We start from the raw sequence: 17679 nt of genomic DNA on the forward strand, positions 1-17679 counted from the left end.
CATGGCAATAAAACATACGGAATTGAAGTTGAAATACCATGAAAGCTGGATCAACAACACCGAAAGTCCCGACCTGCCTGGGAGCCGATGCTTACTGCTCGCATTTAGTTACGTGTTGTTGTTTCCAGGGCCACGGCGAACACGTCAGAGTTCGGGAGCTGAGATGGAGGATAAAAAGTCGGACGGTATGTGAATTTGACATTTTGTTTTCCTTCAATGAATATTTATTTTGGCGGTTTGCATTGCGTATGTTTAGATTTGTGTGAAAAGCATTGCAAACTTGTTTTGACATATTGTGTTGCAGCTGCTGTTATGTGTTGAGTTTAAGTAATTTTTCTTAACATGTGAAATTATAATAATTACCTCTGCAACCAAAGGTGGACGGAGGCTATGTTATCGCGTCTGTCTGTCCAGCTGTCTGCTTGTTTGTCTTTGAGCAGGATATCTCTGTTTTGGACAGGTTCTAATAATGATAATAACGGTTTATTTCTGTTATGTTTTCGGCCAAAGGCCGCGAATAGCAAGGTGGAGCGGCACTCTTCCACATCATGACTTTGACTGATAGGCCTCTTCTCTCATTACATTGTACATACATGTACCAAGCTTGATTTAAATCCATTCAGCCGTTCTGAAGTTGTCGCAAAAACCTATCACAGCCGAACTGACAACCCAAAACGTAATGCCTCTGGGGACTACGTTGGTGGAGGCATAAATTTAATACAATAAAATAGCAATAAAAGGAACACCAAGGCAGAGTAAAAATACTTCAAGAAAGAACAATTTTGCAATAATTTAACAATCACTGCAATTTGTTCATTGTGTGGATAAGGAATGCCATTGGGCTAATCTTGAATCTTGGGGATTTGCATTTTAACTCATTCAGTTGTTTTGAGTTTCGTAGCTGATAGCCACTATGAGATCCGTCTGCAGGTAACAAGTGGTGAAGTTGTGAAGTTTGGAATTTGGAAGCAATCCCGCAAAGGAACAACAGAGTTGTTCACGTCTCTTCTCAAGTGACTCCAGGCCACAATCATGTAAATCAATATCAAGAGATATTGTATAAAGCATCCAAATAACTATAGCAGTTCAAGTTCAAGAATAAGTCGACAAACCCTTTTCTGACCAAATGCAACAACATTACGCTGTTGATTTTTTATTCCGCTCGACCACATAGGAGCCCTTCATATAATACCTTTATGAGGCAGGCAAAAGATCAAAATATGTGAAAATGGTTACGAGATCATTGCTTGGGATGGAATGGTATTTTAACTTCCGAATCATGTGTAAACAACAACTGACGTGTTTGTCCCATTTCAAATCTGCCTGGATGAAGATAGCCAACAGTTTGATGATATTACGATTTTGGATGACAACATGACAGGTTGGAAGGGGGTGGTTTGTTTCGAACGAACCAGGTGTCAACAATCGCACATTTTTGGGGGTTAAGACATTCAGTTCTCTACAGACCAGCTATGAAGTTTATCAAGAACAGCTGGCGTATGAGATTCAGTGTGAGTACTACGCTTTTCAATAAATGTGAGGTCGTGAACATATTTGAAGCGGTGAATAGCGGTGGCAGTTTTGCTGTGGCCAGTGTCGTTGGTCATGGCAAGAAATACAACAGGTCCCAACTTTGGTCCCTGGGAAACTCCGGCATTGATGTGTGTCCACTCAGAAACCTTGTCAGCATACTCAGAAACCACACTGTTGACAATTTCAAATCAAGTCGCTCATCCAAGAAACGGCGATCATGTCATCAATGTGAGCGAAAGCTTTAGAAAAGTCTGAGCATCATCGACAAAATTGATGCTGGTGTTTCTGTGTGCTCGAGGAGCGTGTGCAGAATGTCAATCAGGCATTGTGAAGTTGATGCGTCTTTAAAGTTTCCAAACTGTTTTGGGGTTGCTTGGATAATACATTAATTATGTCAGTCAGAGGTTCAGCTAGTTGATAAGAGAACTGACGGTTAAGTCTGGCAGAGATATTGTCAGGGCTGTTTGCTTTGCGAGATTCGATTTTTCCAAGTTCTTGACAGACCTCCCATCGCTGGACTTGACCGATTGGAAGAGATGGAAAATACGCTGGGAGCAAAGAAGGGTTCATTCAGCGGTTGTAAATTTCCTCCAACGGATGGAAAGTAAGAACATATTGCATCAGCAATAACTTGGTGATCTGATTGTTCGATATTCTCAACTGCAATATTGAGAGAACGAATGCTGCTACGAGAACGAACGAATCAATGCTGCTATGGTTCATGATCGCGATTAATTCATCAACCTTGCTGTTGAGAGACAGCGGGTTACATAACATTGAAGGTAGACACGGGTGGTGATGATGACAGTTTAGTCTCACAATTCTTGTATTAACTAGAATGGCACTCAGTAGAGAGCATACCTCTGCCTGGTTGGCCATATCACTCAATGGTGAAGAATCACTTAAAAAATTCTACTAGCTGTATCCGGATCCGGATCTTCACCAAAATTGAATCGATTCTTCCTTGTCACACACACAACGTGTCCAACAAGTTTCGTCCAAATCCATCCATAACTTTTTGAGATATCCTGCCATGCATCCTTTTTGGCCCTATCTCCCAATGGTGAAGAATCACTTTAAAAAATTGCAGTAGCCGAATCCGAATAGGAATCTTCACCAAAATCTAGTCATTTCGTCCTTGTCACAAACGCTACATCTCTACCAAATTTCGTCTGAATCCGTCCACAACTTTTTGAGATATTTTGTTCACAAACGGACAGCCAGACAAATGGACAAACAGACAGACAGATGGACGGATGGACGGACAAACGGACAGACAAATGGGCAGACGGGTGGAAACATAACCTCCATCCACCTTTGATGGTGGAGGTAATAAGGATCTTGTACTGAAACTCTCCTGAAGAATTGTGGCTGGGGCAGTTCCCGATGATAGTCAATATTGGACGCTTGGTATGGCTTAACAAAACAGTACAAGAACAAAATAAATGGGTTATAACAAAACTTGGTGGATGAGTTGGGTAGTTGACTCGGGTAATCCGATTCGATTTTGGTTCAGGTCCGGATGCAGATCCGGCCCATCAGTGGGATACAATACATAAACTGTTCACCCCTGGCAGAGGTATGCTCTCTGAGTTCCATTCTAGTTTCTCTTATATCATGAATGCTATTCGATAAAAAAAATTTTTTGCTGTGGTTAATTAGTGGTGCTATCCATTGTTAGACCTGAAAGCTAATGTACTGTCATTATTTGCGAGCGTGAAATATTGTTCCCTGTTGAGATGGAAGATGTAATATGATATTTTGTTCTCGTCGACAGGTACCTGCTTTGAGAATGTCTCGTGTTCTTCCGCCGTGTCAGTCAACCTGTCCTGTGATAGCGACCTCGATGATGAGCTGTCGTCCTGCACTTCGGAGCGTCTGACAGAGGTTGATGATTGCCTTAGCTTGAGTTTGGGGTCTGGCAAGGCCAGTGCTGGCCAAGATGAGGATGAGTTGGCAGGTCATTTTTCAGTCGGGGTGCATAGTCTGGAAAACGAGACCTCTTGTGCCATTGATTCAAATAAGAGTTGGCTGAGAACTGATGAGCCTCCATCTTTTACTCCACCTTTGTTGGAGCAGATGGAATCTGGCGTGGCTGATGGCATACGGGACACAGAATGGCTGATGCCAGAGGTCAATATAGTTCACCCTCATGGAAAGAACGAACGAGGTGTGAGAGATTCTGTATCTGAGGGCACTTTACCGATGGAAATGTTGATGGAAAAGCCTGTGGAAATGCCAGAAGGTGACATATCGGTCAAAAAAGAGGTGAAGGAACAGCCCAAGAAGGAAGAATTGGTGAAAGTGGAGCAAGATTGCGATGATAATTTGCCTGTACTTGAGGTTGCTACAGCTCGGTTGCGACCCATTCATGAGGAGGACAAAAAAGGGCCAATGAGAAAGAGAGGCCTAAGGCGGCTAAGTTTGTCCAATGTTTTGGAAAAGAGAATTCGAATGGAGGAGCCAGACGAACCACCATTGCCATGGGTACACACTGTTGATCCGGATTTTACCAAAGCCCCAGTGCAAAGTATGGATCCTGATTTAGGTGATTTGTCCTGTAGTGCTTTTCAAAGTGATTACTGCATTGGGCAGCAGGAGTTAGGGTTGGCCCTGCTTTCTTCTCCTGGCCCAGCCAAAGTTCCAACCTTGGACTTGAGACTGGCTGCCGAGTCGAGGGTGATAGAAACGGCTTTGTTGGAGCTTGAGACAGTGGTTTTGGATGAAGACAAAGCACAGGAGGAAGTGTGTGAGGAAGCAGATCAGATAGAAGAGAAATGCAAGGACTTGTCGTCAAATGTCTCTCTGTTACAAGGCATGCAAGTCTCATTGGCAGTCGCTTCAGAGCTGATTCCACCGTTGCTGCCACCATCACTTCCTCTGGGAATGGCACCACCTGGACTTCCTCCTGAACTTGTGCCATTAACGGTACCCATGGCTTCCGTGGAGGAATCCCACAGCGTGAAGAGCGAGAGCGATGCCACGATTGAAGTGGACAGCATGGCTGAATCTCAAGAGTTACCCTCAGAAGATGTCATCTCCTTGATGACATTTCCTTGTGCATCTTTGCCAAATTATCCTGCTGAACTGGAGAGCAAAGATCGAGGTGAGTGTACTTGTTTGATTGCACAACACGACATGATCTGTCTATGTTCTTTTGTGTGCGTTATGAGATTATTTTTTTTCACATCATCTAATCATCGTTATCAAATTTAAAAACCATGAACGCATTTAAGCATCAAACAAAACACTCATGTAGACAATTGGACTCATGTAGACAAAACCCCAAATGTTTAGAAAATAAAAATAAAAGATTATTCCATGATGGTGGTGAACAGCTGTCTTGAAGACCTGGAGAGAAGATCGAGATTAAGCAGAATGTGAAAGTTTGTTCCACAGACGGGGAAAAAAGAGGAACAACAAAACAAAACAACAGGCATTTTAAGGCCATTTTCCCTGCTAGAGTGGGGGTTAGCCTTGCGGTCCCCATGACAATCTTCTCCATTTTGCCCTATTTTCTGCATCTCCCCTTGTTAACCCCCTTGCCCACATTTCTTCTTCCACTATCTTTAGCCAAGTCTTTCTCGGTCTTCCCCGTCCTCTACTTCCTTCTTCATTCATTTCCATCACTCTTCTCAACCAGTCACTTTCATCCTTCCTCAACACATGACCAACCCATCTCAACCTGTTTCTCTTCACAGCATCAATCACAGGATCTATTCCCATCATCTTTCGCAATTAATTTGTCTTCCTCTCTCTCAACGATACTCCACACATCCACCGAACCATTCGCATTTGCACCATTTCCAGCCTTCGTTGCTGCTCTACATTCGTTACCCATGTCTCGCTCCCATAAATCATAACACTTCTCACACATGCAGCATACACCTTTCCCTTCAGCTTCAACAGCACTCCCCTCATCGTCAGCACGCCACTCAGTTCCCGAAACCTCTTCCATGCACATCTCACTCTAGCAACCGTTGCCGAGTCTAATCCACCTTCTCCATTCAGCATGTCTCCGCGGTAGCAAAATGTTTTCACACCTTCCAGCTTCATGCCGTCTTCAAGATCCAACTCAACATTTCCTCCATCTGCAGCTCCCTCTGTGCTCACCTTACACTTGAATGTAGCTGCCACACTGGTTAATGACCCTCTCAAAGCACTACATTTTTGATGAACCCACTCTGCGCACATTGTACATGGAATGGAGTTCACTCCGACACCCTTGCTGCACACAGCACACGGCCACTTCCCAGTTCTTTCCACCTCACCACATGCTTTACCACTTGCCATCACCTTAGTCTTTCCGATATTCACCTTCAGACCTTTTGCCTCCATCCATTCCTTAAACATTTTTTTTTTTTTTTTTTTTTTTGTATACTGAATTGAGGCTCGTGAAAGAGCTACCATTTATTTCACAAACAAATCAACCAGACAAACAAAATATATAAAAAGAGGGAGCAGAAGACAAGATGGGGAGAGAAGGGGAAGTACACAACCACAACATTTGAGAGCAGGGAGAAGTGTGGGAGGGAGAGGGCTTGGGGGGAGGAGGCGTGGGAAGGGGGGGGGGGGGGGGGAGGGAGGAGAGGTATAAAACACAAGGGGACCGAAATTAGCGGGGGTAGAAAAGATCAAGGTTTTGGATGGGGGAGGATAAGAGATGGTGGTTGTTCATCTTCTCCTTCAGTCCATCCATACTAGGGTGCATCAAACGCCCCATGATTTTCAAAAAGTTGTTGTATTTTAATGTCTATTCCCTCAAATGTTACACTTGTTGGTAGAAGTATGTATGCAAAAAATAGATGAAATCAGAGGTGGTCCTGGGTGGCCACCGGCCACTTTTATATATTTAGGGCCATTTAGGGCCACAGCTAAACTACTTTACAAGATAATGTAAAATTAACTACAAGATAATGTAAAATTAACCATTATACCTATATACAAAAGTAAAGTCCTACTTTTACTAAATGCCTAATATCAAACAGTTAAAACAACCTTACATGTCAATGTAAAATTAACCAAAATCGTTCTTCATATTACAAAGTTGTAGTACAGTGTTGTAGTATTGTACTTTCATTGATTAAAAGTTTGAAAATGTATTAAGCACAACGCCAATGTCACTACTCCAACTTTGCTCGTTTCCGCAAATTTGGCCTCGCTTTGCGGTCACATTCAACCACTTGAAGAAGATTTTGGAAGTGGTCTTCTCTTCTTGCAGTTGAGACAAAATCAGTTGCGAGCTTTACTGCTCTCTCCGCAGGGTCATTCACAACATTAAGCCCATCCACAATGGACTTGGCTGCCTTGAAGTGCTCATTGTTCTGCCAAGTGTCAACATCCTCTGTTAGGAAGGTCATATCTAGGTGAAGAAGGTTTACTGTAAACCACGAGTCCTCGTTCACAAGATCAGCCAGGGTTGTCGCTTCTGTAATTTTTGGAAATGACGGTTTGCCATATCCAGAACCGTAGCGGTGTTTTGGAGTGCTTGGCATTTCATCTGGTTGTATGGCCAGTAACACATCTGCAAGGGCACGACGATCCTTTTGAGGAATTGCATTGCTGAACAGTGCCAAAACAACCAGTTCTGGGGTTAAATACCACAAATGTCTATCAAAGGCTTTCACAGCGCTGACTGAAATGGTTGAGTTGACAGCTTTATAGTTGAGCAGAGTCTTGTAAAAGCACAAATCAAATCATGGGGCATTTGAAGCAGACTGACATATGAGCCACCAATCACAATAAATATAAACAACAAAAACAACAAACTCCTTCAGTTTTTTCTGTTGATGTTGTGTTGTTACAGTTCCTCGAGGTAGTAGAGAAATTTGCTCTTCAAGTAGGCATATTTTGATGGAATAAAGAATCTTTGACATCCACCTTGCTTTATGCATGGCCCCTGGTCTGTGGAGTGTTCCTTGTTTTGTGACATCATCATCGAGGACTACCTGGCAGAGTTGTGCCATTTCCTTGTAGTCTTCCCTACAGTATGAAGCGCTTGTGCGGATTGTGCTTAAAACCTTGTTTTTGCAGGATAAAAGCAGCTGTTGTGCATAGTCATTGTACATGGAAATGTCAATTTTGGTTAAACTTTCATTCTTTGCATGCGATATGCGTTCCCAATTCTTCTGGAATTTTTGGAACAAAGATACTTCTGGAGACTTTGATGCCTCAATTTTGAGAACGTCAAACACATGATCCAGGATTACCTCTCCAACATGATGGCGACATGCACACCACAGAAGAGCACGGTCCAGTTTTGATTGAATGGTAACACAGGCAGCTGTAACGTGTCCAGTGTTTGATGCTGTTGTGTCAAAACATAAGTTGACAACTGATTGTTTGCACTTCCATGAATGTAGATACGTGTAAGTGTGCTCGGCAATGATGTCACCTGATGACCTATCACTTCCAGGAGGATATCTAGCCACCCCCAGTAGCTTTACATCAGTGGCATTCCCAACCAACACTGGCAATCTTTCTTCCTTGACATTCTTGTTTGTGAGCGTTGGTATCTGCTTGCCATCCCAGTGAAGTGTTGCAGCTGTTGGGGCGATCCAATTTTCTTGAATATCTTTGGCGATAGCACTTGTTATTGATCGTCGAGCCTTATCAGCAGTTGAGTACGACTTGGCCACACGACGTGGATCACCTCCTGCCTCTTGAATTACAGCTTTGGTGAGCGCAACCTGTTGAACAGGAGTTATGTTTAGTCGAGTAGCAACAGACACAACTGAATGTCTTTTCAGAATATCATGAGGAATAAAGGCAGATGTACCTGCATATGTTGATCTGTGGTGACTACGCTTCCTTTGAAACTCTGGAATCGCCTCTTCTTCAGTTTCTTCCAAGCTATCTGCAGAGTCACTATCATCAGAGCATACAGAACTAATTGTCATCTCTTGTACACTGGATGATTCATGACGTTCTCGTCTTGAAGCTTCCGCTAAGAGGCGTTTTTCTTTTCTATGATCTTTATCAACTTTCTTCTTGTCAACACCACCAAATGAGGCTACTCTGTCAGATTTCATTGACTCTAAAAATACTCTATCTTCCTCATTCTTAATGTTTGTCATTGCATCTTTTGTCCATACACCAAAGGTCTTATCAAGACGTTCATTCATGGTTTGCAACTTAGCCAAAGTGCTTGGAGATTCTCGGTGAGAAACAGGTATTTGACGCAATTTGTTATTGTCATTAAGAAGGTCAAGTATTAGTTTGCAGCATTGATGGTCTGAAAGCATAGGAATATTTGCTTTAGTGTAGAATTTTTTCAGCTGGATAAGGACGATGCTGGCAGATTTCCATTTCAGTGGCTGAGTTTGTTTGCCTTCACATATTTCTTTCTGGATGTACCACATCACGCATCGAAGAACCTGCCGGCAAGTTGGGAGGCGGACTCCTGTCAATGTACCATCTGCTTCTGTAAAAGCATTGCCAAGACCAAAAATGGCACTTGCTAATCTGGTCTTCTTATCTGCCATCTGAAAGAAAATAAAGGATATTATTAGACTACTAGTATGGGACCCACGATTAGACCTCCGATTTCATTCATGTAAAAATACAAACTAATTATCAAACCATCGTTTTTTGCATAAAATTGTTATATTTGTATTCCTCTCATCAAGACCTTCAATTTGATACCAAACATGACTAGGTTTGGGTGTAAAATAACAAAATCAAACATTTTTACATAGTGCGGCCCCGAAAATGGCCCTAAATATATAAAAGTGGCCGGTGGCCACCCAGGACCACCTCTGATTTCATTTATTTTTTGCATACATACTTCTACCAACAAGTGTAACATTTGAGAGAATAGACATTAAAATCCAAGAACCTAAGGGCGTTTGATGCACCCTAATCCATACCCTCCCCAATCAACACCAGATCATCTGCATACAACAACTCCCACGGTAAGCCCTCCTTTCCGTTCCGAGCCAGCACCTCCATCACAGCTACAAATAGTAGTGGACTTAGTACCGACCCCTGATGCACTCCCACCTTCACCTCAAACTCACCACTGTTCCTGTCCTTCATCTTTACAGCTGTGCACGCTCTCTCTTACATCGCCATCACTACACTGATCAACCATTCCTCCACTCCTAACTTCCTCAATGCCCATGTCACTACTTTCAGTGGAACCCCATCGAATGCTTTCTCCAGATCAACAAAACCAAGAAACAACTTCGTCCTCTTCTCCATGTACTTCTCCTGCAACTGCCTCACAATAAAAAGCGCATCTGTCATTCCTCTTCCTGGCATAAATCCAAACTGCATTTCGTCGATCTTCACTTTCTTTCTTATCCTCCTCTCCAACACCCTTTCCAATACCTTCATTCCATACTCCAATAACTTTATCGCTCGATACGAGCCACATGCAGAGGGTCACCTTTCCCCTTGTATAGAGGGACGAGGGTACTCGGTTCCCAATCCACTGGAATGTGGCCTTCTTTCACCACCAGATTACAGATCTCTGTCATTCTCTTCACACCCCAACTTCCCGCTGCCTTCAACATATCTCCCACAACTCCCGTCGGCCCTCCCGCTTTATAGCTTCCATCACAGGCTCTATTCCCATCATCTTTCGCAAATTCATCATTTGTCTTCTTCTCTCTCAACGATACTCCGCACATCCACCGAACCATTCGCATTTCCACCCTTTCCAGCCTTCGTTGCTGCTCTACGTTCATTACCCATGTCTCGCTCCCATAAATCATAACACTTCTCACACATGCAGCAAACACCTTTCCCTTCAGATTCAACGACACTCCCCTCCTCGTCAGCACGCCACTCAGTTCCCGAAACGTCTTCCATGCACATCTCACTCAAGCAACCGTTGCCGAGTCTGATCCACCTTCTCCATTCAGCATGTCTCATAGGTAGCAAAATGTTTTCATACCTTCCATCTTCACGCCGTTGGATCATGCGCTGGTGGACTCTATGCCACGTCGCATACAGGCCGTACTGGTCCCACGTGGTGGCCCAGCGCCCTATTAAGTGACTTTACATTGGTTTTTTTTTTTTTTTTGGGCCACTACCTCTACATCCTAGGTAGTAACCTTTATGCACCAGAATATTTTGGGAGAGTAAGAAAAAAATAAGCTGCTACCTTGCTTGATTGGTCGAGATGCGATCAGTGTTAAATAGCTTTGATGTAATTATTTCCAAAGTTATCTACTCATGGTTATAAAGATAACCTCCAAGTCCAAGGGGTCATGCACAATAGAGTTATTGATGATCATTTGTTTGCGACAAACGATGAAAGATCTTTAACATCATATTTTCCCATTGACTAGTATTTTGTCTTTGCATGTACCAGCATATTGTGGTGATGTAGCCTTTGTTATACCCATTCGCTCTTACTCTGTGTGGTCTCTTCAGGTGCAAAACGCATTCAAGTTGCTCAGAGCGGGGGATCAAGCAAAAAGCACAAGCGCAACCACAAAAGATCTAACAGTGGTGGCAAAAAGGACAAGGGTGAAGCAGGTGACAGTGTTGCAATTACAGACATTAACCTTTATGCACATAATATTTGGGAAGCAAGAAAAACATAATCAGCTACTTTGTAACATTCCTCTTGGTCACGATGGTAAGTAAATCTATATGTAATGGAGCAAGCGTTTATTGGTATGCAATAAACGCTGGAGGGTTTATGCATGTATGTATGTATGTATGTATGCATGTATGTTAATAGTGTGACAAGGTTAATTGTGCCGATATGGAAGGGGAACAGGGATGTTCAAGACCTGGCGAAGTACGGGGGCATGACACTCCTTAGTCATATAATGAAGGTGCTGGAGAGTGTTCTGGATGGGAGAAAAAGGAAGAGTGTGGAGAAAGACCAGAGAAGAGCTGCTGGGGTTTAAAAATGGTAGGGGAACGGCAGATGGGATTTTCACGCTGAGACAGCTGGTGGAGAAGAGGTTCGAGATGAAAAGTGAAATGGCATTGGGATTTGTGGATCTGGAGAAGGCCGATGGCACTGTCCCGAGAGAGATGGAGATAGCGACGCTGAGAAGGATGGGAGTGCCGGAGGCAGATGTTAGGTTGGTGTAAGGGATGTACAATTGGAACGAAGGGAAGAGTTTTGTTTGGTCCTGGAATGTCGGAGGAATTCAATGTTTGAACATCGGTTTGAGGCAGGGAAGCGCTCTCAGCCGACTCCTGTTTATCATGGTGATGGAGCTGGTAAGCAGGAAGGTAAACATGAGGGGTATTCTGGGGAGGATATTGCACGTACGTGCATGTCGGCATTTTTAAAATTCATTTTCTTGGCAACCATTGGTCCGATTGACGCATCATTTTACCATAGGAGTGCCTCCGCCTGTGGAATTTTTTTACTCATAATTATGGCGTCATAGGTCACGTGGTGCGGACGCAATCTTGGAAAAACGTTGCACAACTATATCTCCAAAATCGCTCCATAGTAAAAATTGAAACATGGCTCATTGTAAAGAACTCTGCATGGGGAATAAGTGGTGTTAACAATGATGTCATTGGTGCCTTAATTATGACGTCATAATTTGACAGGGACAACGCTTGGTCTGATCAGTTTGAAATTTTGTGAGCGAGATCAACTCAACAATTATATTAGACTAATTAGAGAATATAAATTTATGTCGTCATCGCTCACGTGGTCTGGCAGCCATATTGGATCAAAGAAAAAAACCTTCAAAAACAGAAGAGTTAGCTCGGACTAAGTTGACTGCGCAGGGTAAGTATTCTATGAATACCATCTAGTTCATGGCAGCAATGGTTTGCATTATCTTTTGATGTGCTAAAGATGGTCGGAAAATTTGTTTACTGATTTTTCCTCAAATCCTGTTGAAAATTATGTCTTTAGATAATAGCAGTGAAGACAGTGAAGAGATGTCAACTGTTGATGACATTCACAAGCACAACAAATCCCAACACCAACACCAGCATCTTTCCCATTGTGGAAAATCAATGAAGGTCGGAAAGTCGCCAGGCCGTGGGTCGTCACCGAGCCACACGACCGAACGAGACTCGAGAAGCCCAACTCGGCACAGGGGTGGAGTCCACATCGGTGAGCCGCTTTGCCAATGTTGCCAATATATTCACGAATAATACATCTCATTAAATTTTAATGGGCTCCCACTGGGTAGCTCCCAATGGGTAGCTCCCACCAAATGTATTATTTTTGCCTGTCTATATGGTCGGGACTTGTCGTATCTTTATTTGAAGAGTCTGAATCTGCTTCCTCCTTCCCCTCGTTCTGATCCCACCAACAGACCTGACGGACCTTTCACCACCTGAACGGATCGCATTCCTGCAAGAGAAGCTGCAGGAAATCCGTCGTTGTTACAATTCGCTGAAGCTCGAGGTCGCTTCCATCGACCGTAGGCGGAAGAAATTGAAGAGGAAGGAACGTGAGAGTAAGTGAGGAACACGGACATTGTGTTGTATATGAGAGCGGATGCATCTGCTTTGTTTTGTATTTGTAATTTTAAATACTTTCACACTTGAATGAGGAAATATTATTTCTTCGTTTAATCATGCCGTTTTAATTATTTATTTTTATTTAATTACTTTGCTTGCTTCGAGTTTTCTTGTGGAAATCTGCTTTACAATCTTTAAAAAGAGGCTTGATTCGATCCCTATCTCCTTACCAGCAACAACTACCGCTTCAACCTCGTCGGGGTCGAGCTCCGAGTCTGCCATCGGTTCGGTGTCTCCGGCTCTGGGCGGTGTTGCCCTGGAGTGCAGGTGACCACATTGCAAGCTCAATCGAGGATGAGCTTGGCTAATAGTACCTTCCCCATGACCCAAACCCCAGGCCACCGAATGTTTCCTCCTACGGTGTGCCGCACTGTCCGATGCGAACCATGAGGATGAATAGGCCGTTTCCCCTTTTGCCACGCTTCTCTCCTCAGCCAACGGTGCAAATGTGCCGAAGCACATGGTGCCGATAGTTAGTTCTGCAGGAGGGGGTGTGCACTTCAACAGCAAGAGGTCGTCGCCACATGTTTTGGCGGTCTTGGTGAAAACGACGATGAAGTTAAAGGCGTCTTGTCTCTTGCGGCGATTATTGCACATTGGAACATTTTACTGCCAATAACTTGTCCGGTTTAACCGCTAACGTGGAGGCTAAAGTATCTCTGTTTTGTACTCATTTTATTCCGGTGAACAACTTTCTTGCCTTTTCCACTTTTCTTTGTGAAACTCACATAACAGCCTGCCGATAGATCCTCGGAGATGTTCTCATGTTTCCTGTTACAGAAATTATAAAAGCACACAAAGTGGCTGGATAAAAGTTTGTCGGTCGCTGGTCTGACCGGCAAAGATCCTCGGTTTTCTGTTTAAGAAGTTTTTTCTCTCTCTCTCACTCCCTCGATACGATCTCGGTGAGAACCCACACAATTCGGAACTCATGTGGACAACGAGAGGGATTTTGTAGTTGTACATAGGTGTGTATAACAGATTTCCTTTACGGGGAACAGTTTTGCAATCCCTCTTAAAGAAAAATGCACTTATTTCGTTCCTTGCTCGATCGATGCAAGATTGTGTACTTCGTCGGGACTGACGCTCGTGTTGTACAGGAAGGAAGGAAGAGAGAGATAAATAAAACCAGCAACTGTGTTTACAAAACCCGAACCGTTTTTAAGGGTTCACCCTTTGTGCGGTTGCGTTTTCAAACATCAGACGTGCACCATTCACGCGTCCACACTTGCTTCAATCTATCTTCACCCCACGTGTCCATTGTCACCCCTGCAATTAGCTCGATGCACTATTCTAGGATAGTACACTGACTCCACTTCCTGTCCACTGTCTTTTATATATGAAAAGCTGATTTCTTTATTTTTGCAAGAAAAAAAAAAAGAAGAAGAAATTGAGATTGACAAGGCAGATATTTAAAACTAGGTTTGTAACTTTCTAAAGCTTAAATTTCGTACGTTAACATGTGGATGGATGTATGCAGATTATATTTATTCAGATGATGCAACTGACATGTTTTGTATTTTTATCTATTTTAAATTTCTTAGATAAAAAAGATGCAAAGCAATCCTTCATTGTTTTTTTGGGGGGTTTTTTTTTCAGTCCTCTGGATTTTATTTCAGGAGCAGAAACATAATTTGCTTTGAGCCAGAAAGAGTGATTGGTGTGTAAGCTCGAGCAGGTTGGATGGTGAAACGCCTGCCGTGCCCGAGTCGAGGACGGTGCGCCACCCTCGCACCTCGGTCGCCGGCAATGTTCGCTGCCAAGCCTTTTGTTCTGGCTTTGAGTTTTGTGGCCGGTTTGTAGTCCATACGTGTTCTAAGAGCAAGTGCATTTTGTCTTTGTTTCCTCCGTGGATGTTTATTTTGTGTGTTGCGTTAACCCCTACCCCTCCTTACACCCCCACTCGTACCCTGTCCCACATCATTTGTACAAAATTCAGTTAAATCACTGACTGTGCTGTAAATAGATCCCCCGTATGTAAGATTGGTCAATTCATTAAATGTTGTTTGAGGCTCAGCTCTTCACAGCACTCAATTTGCAAACAAAGCTGTCTTATGGGACTTTTAACAGAGCAAAGCAAATTATTTGTTCAAGGTTGTGCTTTAGGCAGTTCCATACCTGTTGCTTTCAGACATTATCAGGAAAGTTGAGCCGTCTCAAAAGTCTGACTTGTTTCACCAATCACTGTGTAGTATGATTGCATTTATGGATGGAAATATGGGAAAAAAATAAAGGCAATCAAAAGCAAACTCATTTTCCATGTTCGGAATCTGTGGTTAAAAGTGATGTCGTTTTGGTTCGTTAATCACCTCGCCCGTTCCCAAAGGGACAGGAGAGGGTATTGTAATCCGTGCATTCCCGTGAGACCGTGTGCAGTGTCACATACTACCTGAGGTGTCACGTTCCGTACATACAGAACCACGTCACCTGGAAGAAACGGAATTGGATGCAGGGCCCCGACACGAACGCATCGGATACATCTGAGGACACAGATCGAGAGTTGCGGAAAAGCCGACATCCACCAAGTAATACGCAAGAGCTGCAACAAAATCTCCTCTACATTTGGAAAGATGCGGATGAGGATGTCATACAGTAACATATTGAGCTGAGAGCTCAAAATCCCAATTTTTCTTCCAATAGATGTGGCGGCACATCAGATATGCACCGGTAAAAAATTGTCAAGAAGAGTAAATAACTAAGGAGAGGGATTTTAATGGTCATCAATTTAACATTCCATGACCAACCCCACAATTTACAACACCATGTGCAATGTGCATGGTCCTTTCACAATGGTATGAGACTGATTTGGTCACAATAACTCGTTTAAGCTCGGAAACCTATCACTTCATGGCATAAAACCCATGACTGGTCATGCGTGTGGGGAGTCCATTTAACTGGACTGTGTGATAATTTCAAACTTAATTGGACGAAATTATAGCAGAAACTTGGAGTGGACGCTTGCACTAACCATTACACCGACTTTGGTCTCCTATATCTACTGGGAGGCTATTCCAGAAGTTTGTAATCCTCAGCGTAAATAAGTTATTCCGTCCATTGTTATTGGCTCTCAGCTTTCGTAGCTTGAAAGTATGCTCCGCTTGAGGAAGCATTTTACTGGAGATGAACAATGAGATCGTCATATTTCTTGGGCATCGTAAATGTGTTTGGCGGGTCTCTGTGTGCATGTCAATCGACCAGAGTTTGAAGATTCAGTTTTGTAAGTCCTCCCTAAGTGAAGCCTTTCACTGATGGGACAAATGTCATCGTTTTCCTTTGTGTATTTTGCAAGAAATCAAGATATTGAAACTTGTATAACTCCATACAAGGTGAGCCTCTTCTAAACAAGGTCATACAAGGGTTTTCTACAGGTTTACAAACACATCCTCATCAAGGTGCATAAAGCTCCTTTTTTTTCTTCTTTTTTGTATACAGAATCTAGGCTCGTGTAAGAGCTAACACATTGAACATCAAAAGATGCACAGACATAAAACATGCAATGAAGGGAGCGGGAGACAAGAGGGGGGAGAGAGAGGGAAGTACACAAGCACAACAACAGAAGAGAACAGGGACGTTGGTAGATCTGTGGAAGGAGGAGGGAGGGGTACACGGTATAAAGCAAATGAACACTTCTAGGAATTTCAGGAAAGAAGCTGGGGATTCAAAGAGGCGGATTTGGGGCGTTTTAACGGGGGTAGAAAAGATAAAGCTTGAGTGACAGAACTTCTTCAAGAGGATTGTTCAGAAAGTAGATTGGAGGGTTGTCCAGAGGGTCTTTTCGGAGAGACAGAGTGTGAGATTTGTCAGGATTGAAAGACATGTTCACTTTGACCAGTTTGTGATTTTGTCCAGATTTGCAGAGAGTGAGAAGGCTGCAGACTGCCGATCAGAGGGATGAGGAATGGAGCGACAGAGAGTGGAGTCATCAGCAAAGAGATAGAGAGGATTTTCCAGAGTCAGAAAAATCATTGATAAAGACCAGAACAAGCACAGGGCCCAAAATACTGCCTTGGGAACTCCAGCCTGAACAGGAAGGGGAGATGAGAGAAATCCATTCAGGGCCACATGTTGACTGTGACCAGAAAGGAAGTCTGCAAGCCATGCGTGGAGATTTCCATGGATCGGGAGGAGAGTTTGGTGAGCAGAGCGGGGTGCCAGACTGTATCGATGACATGATATGTCAAGGGAGACAGCTCTGATTTCCTGTTTGGCATTGAGGACCTCCATCCATTGTTGAGGCAGCAGAAGCAGCATGTCCAGAGTAGAATGACCTGGTCTGAATCCAAATTGATGATCTGACCAAGCCATTGGAGAAGAGGAAGGATTTGATGTCAAAAGCAATGATGGATTCCATGACTTTGCTTGTTATTGAGAGCAGGCTGGTTGGTTTGTAGTTGCAAGGATCTGTTTTTGCACCTTTCTTGTGTAAAGCGGTAATGTTGGCTGATTTCCAAGAAGATGGCCTTGAGCAAAAGAGAGGGTGAAGAGAATTGAGAGACGGTATAACTCCTTATCCTCCTTAGAATCCTATAAACGTCCTTCTGACTCGATGTTCCCAACAAGTTAGACCTACGTAAAGGTCCTTCTGACTCGACGTCCTCATCAAGGTGAATAAAGGTCCTGACTAGACGTCCTTATCAAGGAGGGGGGGGGGGGGAAGAGGGGGGGGGGGGGGAGAAGAGGGGGGGG

General features: G+C 43.4%; 1 protein-coding gene across 4 annotated transcripts in view; it reads left to right on the plus strand.

The window, feature by feature from the left end:
- Window positions 1-15246, plus strand: part of ARID4A (AT-rich interaction domain 4A) — a 93121-nt gene extending 77875 nt beyond the window's left edge. For all 4 annotated transcript variants that reach the window (XM_078784142.1, XM_078784143.1, XM_078784141.1 and 1 more), the window contains 6 exons: window positions 129-185; window positions 3311-4639; window positions 10915-11019; window positions 12377-12580; window positions 12786-12929; window positions 13167-15246. In XM_078784142.1, the coding sequence (XP_078640268.1) occupies window positions 129-185; window positions 3311-4639; window positions 10915-11019; window positions 12377-12580; window positions 12786-12929; window positions 13167-13264 (1937 nt within the window). In that variant the 3' untranslated portion in view covers window positions 13265-15246. The remainder of the gene's footprint in view (window positions 1-128; window positions 186-3310; window positions 4640-10914; window positions 11020-12376; window positions 12581-12785; window positions 12930-13166) is intronic.
- Window positions 15247-17679: the final 2433 nt, after the last annotated feature.

The sequence above is a fragment of the Myxine glutinosa genome, chromosome 9, assembly GCF_964187855.1.
Source record: "Myxine glutinosa chromosome 9, kmMyxGlut1.1, whole genome shotgun sequence".
Classification (NCBI taxonomy): domain Eukaryota; kingdom Metazoa; phylum Chordata; class Myxini; order Myxiniformes; family Myxinidae; genus Myxine; species Myxine glutinosa.